The 23,058-nt window shown below is 41.9% G+C and overlaps 1 protein-coding gene across 1 annotated transcript in view; it reads right to left on the bottom strand.

Annotated features, from left to right (window-relative positions):
* Positions 1–2,592: 2,592 nt before the first annotated feature.
* The window catches only part of LOC136858663 (trypsin-1), a 33,690-nt gene continuing 13,224 nt past the window's right edge, over positions 2,593–23,058 (bottom strand). Inside the window, exon 5 of the mRNA XM_067138377.2 lies at positions 2,593–3,034. Coding sequence (XP_066994478.2) covers positions 2,630–3,034 — 405 coding nt within the window. The 3' untranslated portion in view covers positions 2,593–2,629. The remainder of the gene's footprint in view (positions 3,035–23,058) is intronic.

Genomic DNA, 23,058 nt, shown 5'->3' with positions numbered 1-23,058 from the left:
AAAGTCATGGGAGGATGGTAGGGGACGTGATTAGTTCAGTGGCTTATTACATGCCTTTCCACTAGAATTGCTAAAGTTCGATTCCCCGTTGAGATTTTCATCACAAACATCACGTGACATGGCATCCGACCTGGTAAAGCTGAAGAAAATTAAGTACGTACACAAATGTTGAACGTTTAGATCCTGGCTCAGTTTCGGTGTACTCGTATGTGAAGATGTTCAAATGGCTTATTTTTTATTATATTATTATTATTATTATTATTATTATTATTATTATTATTATTATTATTATTATTATTATTATTATTCCACCGCTTTTCCGACAGCTGTATGGTCGCGTGTGTGAACATGTGGATTTGGCCCTGTTTTCGGTCGGATCTCCTTCCTGACGCCAACTCTATGCCGAGGGATCAGCCCCCGAGTCTGAAGTATTAATGAGACGCGATTAAAAACTCGGCCCGGCCGGGAATTGAACCCGGGAGGCTCTGAACCGAAGGCCTCAACGCTGACCATTCAGTCTAGCAGTCGAACTCGAATACGCTACTTTCATGTCAGTATATTTAGTGGCACGTGAAAGAACTCCTGCGGAGCAAAATTCTGGCACCCCTGCGTCTCCGAAAACCGAAAGAAGTAGTTAGTGAGACGTAAAACCATTATTATATTTGTTATTATCATTATTATTATTATTTGGCAGCAGATTCAGTTTAATGGTTGGTTGGTTGGTTGGTTGGTTGGTTGGTTGGTTGGTTGGTTGGTTGGTTGGTTGGTTGGTTGGTTGGTTGGTTGGTTGGTTGGTTGGTTGGTTGGTTGGTTGGTTGGTTGGTTGGTTGGTTGGTTGGTTGGTTGGTTGGTTGGTTGGTTGGTTGGTTGGTTGGTTGGTTGGTTGGTTGGTTGGTTGGTTGGTTGGTTGGTTGGTTGGTTGGTTGGTTGGTTGGTTGGTTGGTTGGTTGGTTGGTTGGTTGGTTGGTTGGTTGGTTGGTTGGTTGGTTGGTTGGTTGGTTGGTTGGTTGGTTGGTTGGTTGGTTGGTTGGTTGGTTGGTTGGTTGGTTGGTTGGTTGGTTGGTTGGTTGGTTGGTTGGTTGGTTGGTTGGTTGGTTGGTTGGTTGGTTGGTTGGTTGGTTGGTTGGTTGGTTGGTTGGTTGGTTGGTTGGTTGGTTGGTTGGTTGGTTGGTTGGTTGGTTGGTTGGTTGGTTGGTTGGTTGGTTGGTTGGTTGGTTGGTTGGTTGGTTGGTTGGTTGGTTGGTTGGTTGGTTGGTTGGTTGGTTGGTTGGTTGGTTGGTTGGTTGGTTGGTTGGTTGGTTGGTTGGTTGGTTGGTTGGTTGGTTGGTTGGTTGGTTGGTTGGTTGGTTGGTTGGTTGGTTGGTTGGTTGGTTGGTTGGTTGGTTGGTTGGTTGGTTGGTTGGTTGGTTGGTTGGTTGGTTGGTTGGTTGGTTGGTTGGTTGGTTGGTTGGTTGGGTGTTCGTTCGTTTGTTTGTTTGTTTGTTTGTTTGTTTGTTTGTTTGTTTGTTTGTTTGTTTGTCGCTGGCATGCTCGCAACAAGTGCGATTCAACAGTGAATGATAAGAATGAAGAATTATGTATTCTAGGTTCCTGTTAACTACAGACTTTTCGAAGCAGAAGGGAATATCGTGGACTTAAAACCACGCAAAAATATCACATTTTAATTTTGGTTTGTGTCGTCCGATTTTTGGGACGCTATGCATTAATGGGTTTTAAACACTGTAGCAATATCTAATGCCTTTTTTTTCCTTTCCTTTCTGTGTTTTATCCAGATATGTTTATTGAGGTAAATTGTCTTGTCCTTCTGTAATATATATATTGTATGAATCTTTACACTGTGGACAAGCATGTAATGAGTTTCCCCTTTGTTTTGCTACTTAAAATAGCATTGTACGGTTGTACAATAAATAAATAAATAAAAATAAATTAATCAATAAATTATCATTTCATTCCAATGCTCGACCGCATAAATTGTTTAACCGACTGGAACCTGAATATTATTCGCGGCAAATGGAGAAAATGAATGCATTTTTAATACATTAAAATATAACTCAATATACAAAGCTATTTTGTTCCCAGATCAATATCGGAAAGCTCAGTAATTGTCAATAAACCATACGTACTGAATTAAAGTAAGTTAATTTTATTTGTCGAAGGTTTTTGGAAATGGTGAGGCTTCCACCACGGCTGAAACTTAAGTCAGTAAAATTACTTTCAGGGGAACTATCCTCGTCACTGAAATAACTTACAAATATTACCCTCCCCTAACATGGATGAATTCTTACAGTTATTTCCTTGCCATTTCGAAATATTCGTATTGCTTTAGAAAACTGACGGACGTTGAACTTTTAGGCTTTAAAGTTTATTTGAAGCTTTCAAGTGTGTGTTCCACTTGGAAAACTATTAAATTGTTCTGGAGTAGATAATAATAACCAAATGCCGGATTTTGTATTACGATAGACGTAAACAGGACAGTTCCGAAAGTGAGTGCCGATGAATTAAAGCTATTCACGGGGGTGGTGAACAGCAGTTGGTTAGTCACGTAGTGACGACTTTAGGTGGTAAAGGTATCCTCAAAATAACCCAAAGATATTTCATGAGGAATAATTTATTTCCATCTATAGTAAACTTATATTCCTGTCTTTTCGGTGACCCACTTCCTGAGGTGAGCGACATCTGCGGCGACTCCAGGATACTGAGGGCGAGCGCAGCCCTTACCCCACGACACAATTCCCACAAGTTGGCCGTTGGCGACGTAGGGACCGCCAGAATCTCCTTGGCAGGCGTCCTTGCCTCCTGTTGAAAGACCAGCACACAGCATGGTGTCACTGACTCCACCATACTGCTCGTAGTACTCGCTGCATTTAGCGTGATCCACCACCGGTACCTGGACCTGCTGTAGCTGCTTGGGGTAGGTTCCCCACTCGAAGGTAGTACCCCAGCCGGAGATGGTGAGAATCGTACCGACAGTGGGAGTAACAGAAGCTAGGGGAATGGCGGCGATTCCATCACCAAACTTGAATTTGGTAGCAGCCTGTAAAAAATAAACAAGAGGTGTCCATGTTACTATTTACGGCAAAAATGTTATTTTTAATTGCATTGGTACAGTATTTGATCAGTATCTGTACCATCAAGTGTCACATGTTTTTCATAACTTCTGAAGATTATTGAGCATGTTGATGAACATGTTTTAACCCACCTGTAGATTTAGCAATTGCGCCTTGAGAATGCCCATTTGAATTCTCCCACAAAGCGATCTGACTGGCTAATTTTAGCAGCTGATTAAATGAAAACAGCGCGAGATATCGAATTATTTTTTTCAAATTATGTATCAGTATGACTGACCATCCCTCTAACATTCATATGCATGGTTCATGTTGTTTCCGACCATCTTGTATAGCACGTTGTAGCGCTCCTTTGTATACCAGCGACCAGGCATCTCGTTCATCATTATTGCATGCGGGACACTTATAAGTAGAAAGTACAGACAGGGCTGCAGGGCCAGCTGGTACATAATGAATAAATACTTCGTTGCTAGGGAAACGTGGATAGCAGGAGAACAAGAACTGCAGTGTCGTTTCGTTTGTTGCAAGCCATAGTATTCATTAATGCGCATTAATATGATGTTTGGTAGTGTAGTATATTGGGGGTGAAAGTGAAAGGGGGAGTATTAAGACGAACACAAACATCCAGTCCCAGAAACACAGGAATAAATCAGACCTTACCGGCAATCGAACCCGGGACAGGGCCGTAATGTGTTTAATTATCAGCAGCCTGTCAGGGTTTTCCAACGTGAATGCAGCAAAGGGACTGCTAATTAGGGCCTACTCCACACAACTGTGTGATAAGGATTGTCACAACACGTCCCCTCTCTCTTGAACTTTTTCGAGGTAATATAGATCTATAGATCTATAGATCTATAGATCTATAGATTTTAACATACTGTAATTATTCCAACTGTAGACATCCATCATTGATGGAGCTTTTTTTGTTATACTAACTGCTTGTTTGCTTGCTTGCTTGTGACATGCAGGTCACTGAGACGAAGAAAGGCAAGCCTTGTACTTATCCTTATCCTTTATATAATAGATACTCTTACAGAAATTTACGGAAAAGTCAGGGATGCTTCGTGACAGGGGTGTTTTTTACTGCTCGATTTACGTCGCACCGACACAGATAGGTCTTATGGCGACAATGGGATAGGAAAGGGCTTGGAGTGGGAAGGAAGCGGTTGTTCCGTCCTCTTAGAAAATTTATACAGAGCGGGCTCTTGTCCGCGTCTCTGTTGAGTGTCCAGAATGCATCTGGTTTCCGGCAAGAAAACGAGACAGACTCGAACAAGACAACATGTCGGCGAGAGATGCATTCGCGGCCACATGGCCTCTAACTTAATCAATAGCCATCCAGGCATTTCAGTTTATTGTTAATGTGTAAATAATTACTACGCAGTTTGTTAATCATGTTTAATTGTAATAAATGTTTTATTTACGTGTAATATTGATGCATGACTCGGCCCTATGGTCTTATCACGTGCTTAACCAAACTACAGTCCACTACCAGAATAATCATCGCTGTTTAGTAATACAACATGTGTGCTACAGCATTCAATTCGTCATCCAACATTTTGGTCCATTTCCGGGCCCGATATTACACGGTAAAAGTGAAACGCGTGTGAAATATCCGCAGGATTGGAAACATACAATGCAACGTGGGACTCTTCTGTTTACAAGGTCAGATTCCCTTTAATTACCTTTTCCTTGCATTATTTACATTTGTGTGAGCCAGTGCTTTACGATGGACGAGAACGAAATCGCAAAGCTGATCAAGCAACGGGGTTATCTGAAAGGTAGAATCACAAAAATCAAAACTTTCGTCGAAAAGTACGACACTACTCAAAACCTAGCAGACATTAGGGTTAGATATGATGCACTTATTGATTTAGAAAGCAAATACGATTTAGTTCAATCGCAGCTTGAGGTGGAGGATAGTAAACGAGATCATGGTGTAGATAGAGATGAAGTAGATGACATTGTGTACAGTTTGAAGGCAAAAATGCAGGTATTATTGTCGCCAGACCAACACGAAAATGCCGGTAGTACCAGAAGTAACACTTCCAATTCGTCGCATGAAAATATCAACATCAAATTACCCGCGATTAAACTACCCATGTTTAGTGGTAACTATGAAGATTGGATGTCGTTTGAAGATAATTTCAAACTGTTGGTGCATGAAAATTCCAGTCTAGCAACCATTCAGAAATTTCACTATTTACTAGGAGCAGTTCAAGGTTCAGCTAAAGCATTAATTCAGAACCTTCCAACTACTGAAACAAATTATACGGTAGCTTGGAACCTATTATGTGATCGGTTTCAAAACAAGAGACTAATAGCAGCAAAGCATGTTAGAGAAATCTTAAACATTGCAACAGTGGAGAATGAAACCGCTGAAGACCTCAGGCAGTTCATCGGCACATTCTCAAGCAACTTACAAGCACTTAAAGCATTGAAATTAGATACTCCTCTCGAAGAAGTAATATTATCACAACATATTGTTGATCATCTTGATTATGAAACCAGGAGGGGCTGGGAACTAGAAGCAAACGCCAACAAACATTCCTCCCTCAAACAATTAACATCTTACATTGAACATCGCTGCCAAGTCCTTGAAAGCATGCAAACATCTGTCAGTCAAGTCAAGGTGCGCGGTAGTAAAGAAAGCTCACACAAGAAAAAACCGTCGTCCTATACACATGTTGCATGCATTAACAATCAGTGCTCTTATTGTAAACAAGGTCATACACCAGGACTTTTTGCATGTGAAGCATTTCTCAAGTTAACAGTGTCAAATCGCATTCAATATGCTCGTGACAACAAACTCTGTTTAAACTGTCTTAGAGCATCACATAAAACGTCAGAGTGTACATCCAGTCACTGTCGCAAATGCAACAAGGCCCACAACACATTACTACATCTTGAAAATCACAAGTCTAGTACAACTAACGAAACTACTTCTAACAACAAGTTGGTATTTGCCAGCGTTCACACAACCACCAAGAATGAACATCCATGTACTCGAAACAAACCATATGTGTTGTTATCCACAGTTATTGTCAAAATCAAGGATCACAGTGGTAAATTTCGCAAGGTTCGAGGACTCTTGGACAGCGGCAGTCAGACTCATCTCATTACTACAGACACTGTCAGCAGACTAAATTTAAAATGTAAAGAAGACACCACTTCTATTGTAGGCATTAACAATTCTTCATCAACTCTGAAACACAGTGTGTATATTCACCTCCAGTCCACAACATCAGATTTTAACACTAACATAAATTGTTTAGTGGTTCCTGCTATCACAGGAGAAATGCCTTCCATGGAGTTAGACTACAAATCGTGGAACCTACTTAATGACATCACACTAGCAGATCCTAAATTATACAGTCCAGGCAAGGTAGATTTAATCATTGGTGCAGAGATGTTCTTTAACATTTTAAAGACAGATGGGAAAAAACGTGCAGGTGATTACCCGGTATTGCAGGACACTCATCTGGGTTGGATAATTTCTGGTAAATGCCCTCAGTCAAACAGCCATCCTGCATGCAACACAGTCACTTCTCTCTTTGTCAAAAAGGAAGATCAACTCGACACGCAACTTCGTAAATTTTGGGAAATAGAAGAATTGCACACTAAACCTAAAACTCAGGATGAACAACAGTGTTTACAGCACTTCAAGGAAAACACCACACGCACTCCTGAAGGAAGATTCGTTGTCAGGTTACCTCGTAAAGAAACTCGATCACCCTTGGGCAATTCTCGTGATATGGCAACACAACGATTTCAACAACTGGAAGCAAAATTCAAGAAAAATCCAGTATTGCATGAACAGTACGCAAACTTCATGTCCGAGTATGAACAGTTATCTCACATGAGGGAGGTAGGCCTACATGCAACAAATGATTCTGGACAGTATTACTTGCCACACCACGCAGTATTTAAACAAAGCACAACTACATCAGTCAGAGTAGTTTTTGACGCATCAGCTAAAACTACTACTGGAGTGTCGCTTAATGATACATTGTTAGTAGGGCCTACTATACAACAAGACCTTTATTCCATTGTGTTGAGATTCAGGACACACAACATTGCATTTACGGGAGACATCACGAAAATGTACAGACAAGTTCGGGTTCATGAAAATGACACGCAGTTGCAAAGAATTATTTGGAGGGAATCGCCACAAACAGCTATCAAGACTTACGAACTATTGACTGTCACGTATGGTACAGCTTCAGCTCCATATTTGGCAACACAGTGCCTCAAACAATTGGCAGAAGATGAAGCAACTTCATTTCCACTGGCATCAACGGTTTTACAAAGGGATTTTTATGTTGATGATGCCCTGTGTGGTGCGTCCAACATCGCTGAAGCATTAAAATTGCAAAGTGAACTCATAGCCTTACACAATAAAGGTGGTTTTCCCATCAGGAAATGGTGCTCAAATCATCAAGCTATACTTGCCGCTGTTCCACCTGAAGACAGAGAAATTAACTTACCTTTCCAGTTTGATAATGATGACACCATACAAGCTTTAGGATTATCATGGCATCCTACGTCAGACAAATTCTTAGTGGCAAACAGAATCAAACACATTCCAGGGAACAGTAACATTACTAAACGCACCACTACGTCAGTTGTAGCATCTATATTTGACCCATTAGGATTGATCAGCCCATTAGTGATACTATACAAGATATTTTTGCAGGACTTATGGTTACATCAACTTCACTGGGACGACCCACTTCCAGATCCATTAGCATCAGACTGGGCAAAATTACAAATGCAGCTAGCACACATTGACAATATACAAGTAGAACGCCACGTATTAATTGAGGGTGACTTGGCAAATATTCAAGTTCATGGATTTTCAGACGCTTCCGAGCGAGCTTATGGCGCATGCATCTACCTTCGGTCAATGAATCAGGAGAGTGAAGTATCAGTCAAACTGCTATGCTCTAAATCGCGCGTAGCTCCGGTTAAACGAGTCACTCTTCCTCGTCTAGAACTTCTCGGTGCAGCATTATTAGCTCAGTTGGTACACAAAACCATGCCAGTCTTAAACTTGGCCATTAATGAAACACATTTATGGACAGACTCCACTATTGTACTGTCATGGTTAGCATCACCAGCATCACGTTGGAAGACCTTTGTAGCAAATAGGGTAGCTCACATTCAACAATCAACGAACACTAGTGACTGGCATCATGTACCATCACAAGATAATCCAGCGGACTTGATTTCTCGAGGCGTCAGACCAGCAGATCTGCAAAACTCAACCATTTGGTGGTCAGGACCCACCTAGTTGTCCACTTCTGAGTTAAATTGGCCGCAGAACAACAATGTTGAGGATTCGCTCGCCATAGCAGAGCAGCGACAATCATCCACACTATTAGTAGTGACACAAGCTGAAACTATTATTGAGAAATTCTCATCATTAATAAGACTGCAAAGAGAAATAGCTTATTGTTACAGATTTTTGCATAACACTAAGCATGCCAGGGACAAGAAAATTGGACCTTTAAATGTTGAAGAATTGGAACATTCATTAGAAGTCTGCATTCGTATTGCACAAAATGCAGCCTTCTCAGAAGAGATTGGAGACCTGAAAAACGGAGGCGTAGTCTCTAAGAAGAGCCAGACAAGGAACCTATGTCCCTTCTTACACAACAATATTCTAAGGGTCGGAGGCAGGTTGAAGAATGCATCGATTCCGTTTTCATCCAAACATCCAATACTGTTACCATCAAAACATCACCTGACGACTCTAATTGTCAAACATGAACACTTACAACAAGCTCATGCAGGACCAGAATTGTTGTTAGCAACCCTTCGTCAACGTTATTGGATTCTGAATGGCAGAAATGTAGCCAGACAGCAAGTGCACAAATGCGTAACATGTTACAAATTGAAAGGCGTAACTAGTCATCAACTCATGGCTGACTATCCTGAGCATAGAGTTCAACCAGCACGTCCATTCAGTGTTTGTGGCATTGATTATGGAGGTCCTATTCTACTTCGCCCAATTAACAAGAGGAGCAATGTCCGTATCAAGGCATACATCGCACAATTTGTTTGCTTCACGACAAAGGCTGTACATTTGGAAGTAGTCAGCAGTCTTACTACAGATGCCTTCTTAGCCGCACTTCGCCGTTTCATAGCCAGAAGAGGAAAGCCCGCAGATATCTACAGTGACAATGCTACTACGTTTATTGGAGCCGATAGAGAATTAAAAGATCTTCACCAATTCATGGCATCACCGCAGCATCAAGAGGAAGTTGTAAGCAATCTGGCAAACAAGGGTATCAACTGGCATTACATTCCACCTCGTTCACCCCATTTTGGAGGATTATGGGAAGCTGGCATCAAGTCAGTTAAATATCATTTGCATCGAGTTGTTGGAAACTCATCATTAACATTTGAAGAGCTTAGTACTGTGCTCACACAAATTGAAGCCTGTTTAAATTCACGTCCACTTACAGTCCTATCCTCAGATCCCACTGACCCTCAACCCTTGAATCCAGGTCATTTTCTTACTGGTAACAGTTTGAATTCCATTCCTGAATCCAATCTGACACTTGTACCCAGCAATAAACTTTCAGCATGGAAACGGTTGCAGCAAATGGTGCAACACTTTTGGACCAGATGGCATAAGGAATACTTAAACCAACTACAAAACAGGCCAAAGTGGGCCTCCCAGCAACCTTGTATACAACTTGGAGCAGTGGTGGTTATCAAGGAGGACAATTTACCCCCGCTTCAGTGGAGACTAGGTGCGGTTGAGGAACTTCACCCAGGTCTCGATGGACTTGTGCGAGCAGTCACCATAAAAATTGCTCATGGAAATTTCAAGAGACCAATAGTGAAGTTGTGTCCCCTTCCCATCGAGTAATGTTTTCTTTTTAATGACAATATGATTCCTTACAGTGTCAGTGAGTTGATTGGTGTATAAAGTTGTATTTGTAGTTATATTGTACAGTCATTTAACAAATGAACAATTCAAAACCTCTCATTGTGCAGCTGTAAACAAAACAATGCATCAGCCTGCACACCAGTGTACAGTTCTGTTTCATTTTATCTATGTTAATTAGTGATTGACGTTCATTTAAGTGCAACATTTATTATTATGTATTTGTATTCTGATGACATTTTGTTTTATGTTAGTGTTATTTTCATTAAAACTGCATTTTATCTTGATTGAATGCAATCAACAGAGGGGAGAATGTTCCGTCCTCTTAGAAAATTTATACAGAGCGCGCTCTTGTCCGCGTCTCTATTGAGTGTCCAGAATGCATCTGGTTTCCGGCAAGAAAACGAGACAGACTCGAACAAGACAACATGTCGGCGAGAGATGCATTCGCGGCCACATGGCCTCTAACTTAATCAATAGCCATCCAGGCATTTCAGTTTATTGTTAATGTGTAAATAATTTCTACGCAGTTTGTTAATCATGTTTGATTGTAATAAATGTTTTATTTACGTGTAATATTGATGCATGACTCGGCCCTATGGTCTTATCACGTGCTTAACCAAACTACAGTCCACTACCAGAATAATCATCGCTGTTTAGTAATACAACATGTGTGCTACAGCATTCAATTCGTCATCCAACAGCGGTCGTGGCCTTATTTGAGGTACAGTCCCAGCATTTGCTTGTTGTGAAAATAGGAAACCACGGAGAACCATCTTTAGAGCTACCAACAGTGGTACTCGAACCCACTATTTTCCGAATGCAATATCATCTTTTGGCGCAATCATTATATAATTACCATTTTTCAACTTATTTAATCTAAACATTTTCTTAACATTAGGGCCTAGTTCTGGAATCTTGTACATCTAATCCGAGCGTACAGACAAAAATTATAATTTTATTTATATAGGTGAAAGTAGGATGAGTGTCCGCGCGTTTTAACGCATTTCGGCTATGGAGTCAAGCTCTGCATTCGGGAAACGCGTGGGTTCGAACCCCACCGTCGGCTGTTCTCAGAATAGTTTTCAGTGGTTTAATATTTTCACTTACAGGCAAATGCCAGTACAGTTCCTATCCATAGGCCAGAGCTGAGTCCTCGCACCCCTTAGCCAGTTTCATTCACCATAACACATTTCATCTTCATTAGCTTCTCAACTGAGGTTACTGCCAGGAAGGGCGTCCGGCCGTACAAGCATGCTGAATAAATTAATATCGTCTCATCCCGATTCGGTACCAAGAAACAAGACTGAGAGGTAGACATACATACAGACAGAGGAAAGTAAGCTAATTATATTTTGAGCAGCTGCTTACTTAACGTGTCAGTATGAATATAGTATTTGAACAGTTTGAGCATTATGTAAGCATTAATTTACTATTGTCCCCTATTGTAAAAGAAAGTGTAAATTAACTGTTAAGTTTGAGATGAGCTACAATTGCTTCAAAAAGGGTAGCACTGTCGAAGAAACAAAGTGTTGCAACAAAATTTGTTTTGGAATCGGAAAGTGTAAAATTCAACGGTTTTAATACGCCAAACTTTTGTCCTACTTATTAAAACTCATTTAACCGCCTTTACACCCGCAACTATCTGGTAACTCTAAATAAAAGGTTTATTTGAGTCCTATTTATTCTCTGTCGGTCCCGACATTAATGCATCAGTCTCAAATGGTAAATATAAGTAAATGAGTTTTAACATACGATTAGTAAGAATCCCAGTATTTAGATTCGCCAGTTACTTGAGGGATGTCTTCCTGTATCCGTCCTTTCGTAAGGAATTCCCTCACAGACCTGACTGTTTGTATAAGAGTGATCGCAAATGGGACGACACCGTCTGGCCAGGTACTCTACAACAGATCACAGCGGTCAGAATGAACGAGGAAACACGTGATCCGGAAGCGAGGGCTAAGAGAAAGAAATGCTGGAACGTGGCAACATCGTGAAATGGCACGTGCAATGCTCCTCCCTCCAGCCCTACCTGTCAGAATTCATCTTTAGTTATTAGAGGCATCGTCATCCGGCTCCATGGCAAAATGATTAGTGTCCTTGCCTTTGGTCACAGGGGTCCCGGGTTCGATTCCCGGCAGGGTCGTGAATTGTAACCATCATTGGTTAATTTCTCCGGCACGAGGGCTAGGTGTATGTGTTGTCTTCATCATCATTTCATCCTCATCACGACGCGCAGGTCGCCTACGGGTGTCAAATCAAAAGACCTGAAAATGGCCAGCCGAACCCGTCGTGGGATCTCCCGGCACTAAAAGCCATACGCCATTTCATTTCAGCGGTATCGTCAGGCAGCTGTGCTTGTTCGTACACTTTCGAAAGTGCTTTTGTCTGAGCTGAAGCACTTCTCAGTTCTCACCTTCTCTTTCAGGAGATTTATTTCAGGAGGACCATAGCGGACAACGGCGTGGGCAGCCCGATAAAACCGAAGACGCCCCAAGAATGTGCGACGAAGTTTGGGTGCTTGGACAGAAACCTCTTCGGCCAAGTTCCATCAGCGCTGGAGGACAACACGGAGCCGGCGACGCTGGCACCACAGCCGAAGCTGGAGCAGGAGGCGCCGGAGCTTGAGGTGGAGACGTAGCCGTACAGGGACGGGTGTGAACCCCCTAACGGCTTTTTCTTCTCCGAGGGCTACACGAACCCGGAGTACGAGGCGCTGCTCGTCTACTACAGGCTGGGGCGCCCTGTACCTTCTGAACGGGGCCAAGTCCCGAACAGAATGCGCCGCCCTCGCCACGGATGCAGGATCGTCTCGTCGAGCATGTGCATGGAGAGCTTTCTACCAGAAGGCCTCATCATCAGGCATCACAACCAGGAGCGGATGCACGACGTGGAGAACAATCTCTCTAATCTGTTTCAGGTCGTCCGACTACCAGGGAGGGACGGCGTGCCAGGGACGAGCACCGGCGCCCTCAGGAGGAGGGCCGAGATGGAGACCAGTTCAGCTGCCACCCAGAGGGCCAGGAAGGGCCGATCGGCAAGGAATAAGGCAGTTAATACCGACTTAGTCCTCCCGTCCACGCCGGAGACCACCGACGCTACCACGGTGTTGGAGTGCGCCGCCCCCTAGCGCCGCGATTGTGCGACCCAGGACGAGCGGCTCGGCACTACGAAGTGGACGCAGACCGCTCCTCCATGGACCATCTCTGCCAAGTGGACGCAGACCAAGGCCTACCAGGAAAGGCCTATCACCCGGGCGCAATCCAGGAGGGCGCGCCGGACAGCGGACGGCAGCACAGCAGTGGAGAACCCCCCCCCCCCCTTCCTTGGCGTTCGGAGGCTGCTATCCAGGCCCGGCCCACCAGCGTGTCAGTCGAGATGCAGACATCGATGTGCGCCCCATAGGACAGGCAACGCAGTCGTGTGTCAGCACAGATCGGCGCCATCGCCGTCAGCCAGGAGGAGGCAGACGCCGTCTCTACAGCGGGACCGCCAGCGATCCCAGGGTCACCAGGCCGGGAGGAGTGCCACCAGGACGAGTCCTCTTCCCCTGCCGAGAAAAAACCTGCACCCCCGAGAAGGAGACGCCACCTCCGGACCACGAAGAAGAAGACGACGCGGCCCACCAGGTGAGGGCCGCCCAGCCGCAACCCAGGACTTCTCCCAGGATAGCAGCCGACCGAGGAGCCAATCAAGAGAGGACCTCAGCGGGAAGCGGCAAACAGGTGAGATTGAAACGTCCCCCTCAGCAGCTCTTGCAGTGTTTCTGCTGTTTGAGTGGGACCACAGGCAGGAAATGTGTGGGATCTTAGAGAGGTGCAACCGGTGTGGGGGTGATCACCACTACACGGCTTGCGCATCACTTGAAGAGGCGCTGATGTGCGCCAACTGCACGGGGGCCACCCGGCTTCTCATCGCAGTTGCCCTGTTTACCGGGCCATGGCGCGGGCGGAGAGGAAGGAGTCCCGGCGTCATGACCCACCCCCATCCAGGAGGCCGCAGCTCCGGCGGGCTTAGTCTCATTCTCCAGGATCGGAGACTGGGTACGAGGGTCCCTAAGGAGGTAGTGCTGTGCGACGGGCTCTAGTTGTACTTGACGCATGGTTCCGCAACCGACAAGGCCCACGCTAGTCACGGCAGTGCCCAGACGGACTGATCCCCTGAGAACTGGAATGGCGTAATCATGGTTCATGGCTGGTGCATGATACCTTCTTCTCAATTAACACAAACACCTGGATCTATCCAGAAACCGCATCCTTGCATTCGCTATCAAAATTCGTCAGGTTTTACATGCAGGCTCTTTCTTTTTCCACCTATGTGGTTTTCTCCTGACCCTTAATACCACGCCTTAACACTACCTTACCTACACAAACCTTGCCTGGTAACGCGTCTGACGTGCAAACAGGAAGGTACTCCTGTAGTACCATTCCCACTCTTCCCTACTCTCTCTTCTTAGAAATAATAACATGTCGGAGGCAATGTAGACTGAGTCGATTGCCACGGGGGGAGCGGGCTCGCCCGCTCGAGACTCGATTGCGGACCACAGGGGCATGGAGGTAAGCTTTCAATGTCTGTCAGGGTGAACAGGGGATGAAGGGAGGGATAAAGTTACTTATAATGTGAACTACTTTATACGTATATCCCGGTACGTTTGAGGGCCCCTCGTAAACTTTAATATTTAATTGTTTAAGGACTTTTCTTATTTTAAAATTGGTTGTAACACTCAGGAACTCTGCGTATCTAGTAACTGTCAGTATGGACTGGCCATTGTTACATAGTCGTTTTGCCACCTTGGTTTATCGGCCCCGATTGAATTATAACTGTCGACCTGTATCGGTACCCGGGCTTTCAAAAGCTTTGATGGTTAAGTTTACTTTGTATTTCCTCATTGAAGCCGTTTGGAGTAGGCTAATTACTGTGTAATTTACTATTTGTAAAGGTATTTGTAAGGTACCAGTGCTTTCAGGAAATTTCTGAGTTTCTTCAAGCTTCCTCTCCCCGGATTGGAAGTCTTATCATGCCCGGGCTATTCCTATGTAAGATTAGTAATTTGTACGTCACTGATGCAGTTTACAGTAGGCTTTAATGATTTGATTAGTAAGTTGGTATTTTTCCAGAACTATCTGGCACTCGCCCCATGATCTAAATGTGGGAGATCTCTCTCCGAGAACTAGTTAGAAGTTTGAGAAGCTTCATTTTATGAGGGCTGGTTTCCCCATTGGATGCTATGTGTTCACGGCTCAAAACCCTCTTCTTACATTGCTGTGTAACATATTAGAATTAACTTGGTGTGTATTTCTAGTCATAAAAGGGAAAATAACCGAAGCAAAGCGAATTAGCCCAAGTATTTGAAATAATTTGATGTGCAACTTTCAACCTGGTGCAGTTACGTCCTGATCCTGGGCCGCACCTTCTTCCGACTGCTATCCACAAAATTCCGGTACAATTTTATTTATTCTTTTCCGATTGCTGACCAACAATCATTTAAGTATAGAAACACGGAATGTATTCAAACGGAAAAGCGTTCATTTGGAAAGTGCTTCTCTTTGGGAGTGCCAGCTGGACCTTCAACAACAAACAAGCAAAGAAACAAACCAACAAAGAAAAAGGTAGACTAGAAGCAGTAGAAATGTGAATATGGAGGAGAATTAATCATATCAGCTGGACAGAGAAGAAAAGCAATAACAAAATGTTGCGAAAAGTATGTGAAAGTAGAAGCCTCACCAGTGAAATCTAGAGACGTAAGGTGTAATGGTCACATCGTATGACCCAGCGATTTCCTGTGGCTGTGAAGAGATGAAGAGAATGACTCACTCTACCGAGCAATTTACTCTAGAGTGTGAATTATAGATCTTACTCCGAGATGAAAAGAAAAGCTGATGGCAGAAACCTATGGCTGCAGTGGAAAGAATTTAATGATGATGATGATGATTATTATTATTAATATTATTATTATTATTATTATTATTATTATTATTATTATTATTATTATTATTATTGTCCAAATCTGATTTTGTCTACTAAACCAAAATGTAAGCTAAACTTCTAGTTAGACTAACAGGAGCTCAAATACGAAAAGGAGAGGGATGTGATTCAGGCATGGTCTTAAGGTTTAAGGCGTAAGTTAGAATACGTATTTCTGACGGAAGAAATGGGTCGAACTGAATGAATACAATATTTATTGAATAAAATTTCTGAGAGAATTTCCGAGCGACTAGTTCGTAATCTGCATCCGACTGCAGGTCTATAGGCTCCACAGGCGCGGAATCAGTGCTGGCCAGGCTGAGTAACCAGGGCGAAAGAGCTCTAGCCTTCTTAGCTCAAGCGGTTCAATCCCGGCTCAGTCCGGTGGTATATAGAGGAGCTCAAATACGTCAGCCTTGTGTCGGTAGGCTTACTGCCACGTTAAAGAACGCCTGTGGAACAAATTTCCGCCACTTCGGCGTCTCCCAAAACCGTATAATTAGTTGGTCCGTCGTAAAACGAATGTTATTATTAATAAATATATAATAATAGAAGAAGAAGAGCTGAGCTGTAGGGCCCTCAAATTTCTTGCGTTGCCCGGAACTCTTAGTTACGTTTCACTGCAGACTTCCTGGCCTTGCTCAGTTCCTCATATTCCTTTATCAGCCTGAATGTGTCTAAGGTAGTTTCTGATTTACTCAGACCACAAATGTTTAGACATTTTGCAAATTTAGCATAATTTTCAAAATTTTCAACTGACCTGGCCTCGGAGTTATGGAAGTTATAGTGAGAAATGGTACCTGATATGAAAGGGTACTACGATACACGTGCAACACTTAGCACCAAGAAGTCCCGAGCTTCATTAATTTCACTATGTAGCGACAATCTCGATTTCAACACAAAATTGCGGACGTTCCAAACAGTCGCCATGACGTCATCCATGTGTGAAATTAATTTGAAATAATATGTGTATCCTTCACCTTTTAACCCTATACTAATCATTTATAGTTCGTAATGTTCCATGTTTCACGTGGAAGTAAGAATGTAAAGCAAAAATTTACTTTTAGAAAATGTAAACAGTGAATAATATTATCAAAACTTTATACTGTTCTAGATTTTCTCCGGGCTGAGTGGCTGAGATGGTTAAGGCGCTGGCCTTCTGAACCCAACTTGTTAGGTTCGATCCTGGCCGAGTACAGTGTATTCGAAGGTGCTTAAATACGTCACCCTCGTGTCAGTAGATTTACTGGCACGTAAATGAACTCCTACGGGACAAACGTCCGGCATCAAGTTGTCTGCGAAACCCCCTAGAAATAGTTTCTGGAACGTAAAGCAAACAACATTATTATTATTATTATTATTATTATTATTATTATTATTATTATTATTATTATTATTATTATTATTATTATTATTTCTTCGTTATGCCCATTTATAGAGCGCGTTTGAACTTGTTAGTTGGTTTGATGGTTTGTGCCTTCTTATCCTCCCAAAATCTCTTCATGAATGCACTGTGTTGCATCTTGCGTTCTGTCGACCACTTCCTACCAGTTGTCTTTTTTGGTTTCTCCCTAAATTTATGATTGGCTACTTTGGTTCTAAAAGCTCCACGATTTTCCATGATGTCCTCTGTAATATTTATTTCTTGGAGGTCCGCCTTAGTTTCTTCTAGCCATTTGATTTTGACCTTCTTTGAGTTGATTACTTTGAATAATCTTTTAGATAGTCTGTCGCTGTTCATTCTGTAGATATGGCCATAGAAATTAAGGCGCCTTTTCCGTACGGCATCAGTAAACCTGTCGGTGAAGGAGTAGAGGTCCGCTGTTTTCCTCTTAATCCACATTATTATTATTATTATTATTATTATTATTATTATTATTATTATTATTATTATTATTATTATTATTATTATTATTATTATTATTATTATCTTGCTTGCTTGCAATAAAACCAAATTGTAATTTTGAAATATACTTGAAAGTGTGCCATTAGGGGTTTATTTTAAATTTATAATACTCTACCAAGCCTCTTGGTGGTCTTTTATAGTTGCTAAGTTCTGAAGCCGAACTCCACACACATTTCTGAGTGACGTTCGAAATTCTATACGATGCACAGTACACGAACGAAAAGAAATACCATCCGTACTGGGCAGCTGTAGGGGATTTTGTTGTAATACAAAATTACCCGTTATGGAGATGCGAAGCTTCAGAAAGAATAACACTGTGCTGTTTAAGCATAGATTAGTTTTTCAGTCTCTCCTGTTATTCAATCAATTTCATCTTGGTATGTTACTTTGTTATGCAGATCGATACAGCTGTTTCCCCGTGATGAAGTAACGAAAGCGCAGACGGACAGACATACCAAAATTTAGTTTCCGATCGTCATTAAAATAACCCAAACATCGCAAATTAATTTAATGCATTCTTTAATTCTCGATACAGGTTACCTAAGTTACCTGAGCTTTGAATAGATTTTGCAGAGTGGCATAAGTACACACACGCCGGATGGAAAGAATATTCAGCACATCCTTTGGCAACTCTAGAAACTTAACGTCAAATTTCTCTTTGAAAATCCTCCCGAGTCCTGACCAGGAGTAGTTTAATTTTTCGACTGGATATCACTGTTTCAGTTCATTTCTTTAATTGTCGCTCATTCTTCAGTGCTCCATTGTTAACAATCCTTTTTCAGTTGGGAACGATTGTGCTGCGATAAGATGTTAATTTCTTCGAATATTTTCACACGCTGCACATTCAGTCACAACATCAAGGATGATTCATTATGGTTTCCTGTTGCTCCTTAGCCAAGAGAAATATCAATCAATCAATCAATCAATCAATCAATCAATCAATCAATCAATCAATCAATCAATCAATCAATCACTACTGATCTGCATTTAGGGCAGTCGCCCAGGTGGCAGATTCCCTATCTGTTGTTTTTGCTAGCCTTTTCTTAAATGATTGCAAAGTAATTGGAAATTAATTGAACGTCCCCCTTGGTAAGTTATCCCATTCCCTAACTCCCCTTCCCATAAACAAATATTTGCCCTAATTTGTCCTCTTGAATTCCTGCTTTATATTCATATTGTGATATTTCCTACTTTCAAAGACATCACTCAAACTTATTGGTCTACTGATGTCATGTAATGCCATCTGTCCACTGGCGGCTCGGAACATAGCACTTAGTCGAGCAGCTCGTCTTATTTCTCCCAAGTCTTCCCAGCCCAAACTTTGCAACATCTTTGCAACGCTACTCTTTTGACGGAAATCACCCATAACAAATCGAGCTGATTTTCCTTGGATTTTTCCAGTTCTTGAATCAAATAATCAAATAACCATACTCTAGTTGGGGTCTTGGCAGAGATTTACATGCTCTCTCCTTTACATCCTCACTAAAACCCCTAAAAACCCTCATAACCATGTGCAGAGATCGGTACCCTTTATTTACAATCATATTTATGTGATTACCCCAATGAAGATCTTTCCTTATATTAACACCTAGGTACTTACAATGATCCTCAAAGGGAACTTTCACCCCATCAACGCAGTAATTAAAACTGAAAGGACTTTTCCTGTTTGTGAAACTCACAACCTGACTTTTAACCCCGTTTATCATCATACCATAGCCTACTGTCCATCTCACAAAATTATCGGGGTCATTTTGCAGTTGCTCACAATCTTGTAACTTATTTACTACTCTGTACATGTCTGATTCCACTTCTTTACACATATCATTTATAAGCTATATACAAGAAAACATAAAGTTCCAATAAACTGCCTTGAGGAATTACGCTCTTAATAATTACTACTCTAATTCTCTGAGTTCTATTTTTTAGAAAGCCACCCATTCAGGCACTCATTTATCAAGCCCAATTGCACTCATTTTTTCCAGTATTGTCCCATGATCTACCTTATCAAATGCCTTAGATAGGACAATCGCGATACAGCCTATTTTACCTCCTGTTTCAGGATATATGCTATATCTTGCTGCAATCCTACAAGTTGAACTTCAGTGGAATAACCTTTCCTAAACCCAAACTGCCTTCTATCAAACCAATTCCTAATTTTGAAAACATGTCTAGTATAATCAGAAAGAATGTTTTCCCAAAGCTTACATGCAATGCATGTAAAACTGACTGCCCTGTAATTTTCAGCTTTGTGTCTATCACCCTTTCTTTTATATACAGGGGCTACTATAGCAACATGCCTGCTGTCATTTCTTGATGGATACAGTACTTTTGCATCCATCTCTTGGCACAGGCCTGAGCAAAGTGTAGCTTCCACTGAAGTCCCAGTCTCATCCACGGCTGTGACAATATGGAAGCTGCTGGGGTATGGGTGGTGCTGATTAATGACATTCAGAGCACAACCAGTGTGTCTGAGTGTCATGAAAGGTGTTGCTCATAGGGTTAGTTGTGCTACAATAGCACTGTCTGGCCCAGTGAGGAAAGCAATGGCAAACTACCTCACTCCTCATCTTGCCTAGTACGCCTCATTATGGTACTGCCATTGGTTTTTCTTGGTTTCCCTATAACGGTGATCCTATTTGAGGATCCAACCAGCGTCTGGGCTGATGACCTACAGACAGACACTATAGCAACTCTCCATTCATTTGTTACAGCTCCTTCCTGCAAACAATAATCAAACAAGTACTTCAGATATGGTACTACATCCCAACCCATTGTCCTTATCAATTCCAGCTGTTTTTCTAGTTTTCAACTTTTGTAGCTTACTGTCAATGTCATTGCTGTCATAGATGATTTTTAATACTTCTGTAGCATTAGTCACCTCCTCTATGTGGACATTACCCTTGTAACCCAATCTTTACATACTTTGACTGAATACTTCTGCCTTTTGAAGATCCTCACATACACACTCCCCTTGTACATTAACGATTCCTTGAATATTCTTCTTGGAACCTGTTTCTGCCTTACAGTACCTATACATACTCTCCCATTTTTGAATAAAATTTATATGACCACCAATTATGCTTGCCATCATGTTAACTTTAGCTGCCTTCAGGAATTCAGTTTCCTAGTAAGTTCCTTCAGTTTCTCCTTACTTTCACAGCCATTTCTAACTCCAATTCTTTCCAACCTACACCTCCTTCTTAGTCTCTTTACTTCTCTGCTACCTTTAAAGGTACAAACCTATTTTCACATTCTTCAGCAATTACTTTAAACTCATCCCAGAGTCTGTTTGCCTATTTATTTATCGTTTTCCAACGATCATAGTTACTTTTTAAAAACTCCCTCGTGCCTCTTTTATCAGCCATATGGTACTGCCGAATAGTCCTAATTTTAATAATTTCCTTTCTTTCACATTTATTTTTAACTACACAGAAACAGCTTCTTGATCACTAATATCATTTATTACTTCGGTTACACCTGGTTTTACCAGCATCACATCCAGGATATTCATCCCTCTAGTTGGTTCCATCACTTTCTGAATAAGATCCCCTTGCCATAATAACTTATTTGCCATTTGTTGGTCATGCTTCCTGTCGTTCGCATTACCTTCCCAATTGACATTTTATAAATTGAGATCACCCGCTACAATCACGTTCCTATCCTTTGTGTTTCCCACGTAACTGATTATCTTATCAAATAATTCTGAATCAGGGTCTGATCTACCTTTCCCGGTCTGTACACTCCGAAGACATCAAGTTGCCTATTATCTTTAGAGATGAGCCTTAAACCTAGAATTTTAAGTTTATCATCTTTAACTTTTTTGTAGCTTAAAATTTCTTCTTTCAACAGAATGAATACCCCCCCTCCTACCATTCCTATCCTATCTCTACAATACACACTCCGGTTCTGTGAGAAAATTTCTGCATCCAAATATCATTTCTCAGCCATGATTCAACTCCTATTACAATATCTGGTGAGTATATATCTATTAAATTACATAATTCTATTCCTTTCTTTACAATACTTCTACAGTTGAGCACTAACATTGTTATGACATCCCTACTTGATTTCCAGTTCCCTGCTCCCTTATCACTGCTTCCTAGGCCACCCCGTTTCCCTGAATGTACCTCCCTATAACCTTTCTAAATAAATTTGCTAACTTATATGTACCACTGCGCGTTTAAGTGAAGGTCATCTGAGCGCAGATCCGTAGCTCCTACCCACCCATTAAGATCTAGAAATCTCACTCCCAGTTTCCCACATACCCACTCCACATTCTCATTTAAATCCCCAATCACCATCCAGTCAGTATCCCTCCTACACAGTATTCCACTGATAACAATGTCCGCTTTCTTAAACTTCACCCCTGCTGCATTTACCAGGTCCCACACATCCCCAACTATGTTGATACTTACACCTGCTTGTCTTACTTTGTTAGTACCAACGTGAAACACTACCACCTTCTCCTTCCCCCCCCCTTCTCTTCTACTTTCCTCAGCATCTGCCTTAGCCTAATTCCTGGATAAAACTCTACACTGGTACCCTTTCCGCCACACACTTTCCTCACATGCCTAACAATGGAATCCCCCATGACCAGAGCCTCAACACTACCCACCTCATTTAATCCGCTCCCCTCCTTCTTGCAATAAGTTTTTACAGACAAATAATTTCCAAGCATCTTTTCATCTTCTCACGGGCCGATGGCATAGTTGTTAGGCCCCTTTAAAAACAAGCATCATCATCCATCATCATCATCATCATTTTCTCACAAAATGGACTAAAGAACGAAGTGTGTTATTTACGAACCAGCACGCACATGAGATACATTTATCCAGTATTGAAGTTCCGAATATTTTATATAGAAATAGAAATAAGTACCTACGTAAAACACCAGTTCACATGATAGAAGGTCCAGAAGATCACCGACAGTGAACAATATTAAGACAACTTTAGATTCTTCTAGATTTATTAGTGCCTTTGATATAAACAAAGGGTATTTTTTCTATCGGTTTGAAAATGTTCAAGTAGTTTTTTCAGATTTATAATATTCTACGAGTGCATGTTGCGTTTATTTTTAAAATCCCTGGCCATTTCACTACACAAATAAGAAAACATGTTTTTCCCTCATTCGCGTCAGGGATGTTGACGACCCACCGCAATAACCCATTTTCCACTAAGAAATTGCCTCATAGTATCTGTAACGTCATACCCAGTTATCTGATATA

The sequence above is a fragment of the Anabrus simplex genome, chromosome 1 (genome assembly GCF_040414725.1).
Source record: "Anabrus simplex isolate iqAnaSimp1 chromosome 1, ASM4041472v1, whole genome shotgun sequence".
Taxonomy (NCBI): domain Eukaryota; kingdom Metazoa; phylum Arthropoda; class Insecta; order Orthoptera; family Tettigoniidae; genus Anabrus; species Anabrus simplex.
This window is presented reverse-complemented; position numbering and strand designations above follow the sequence as displayed.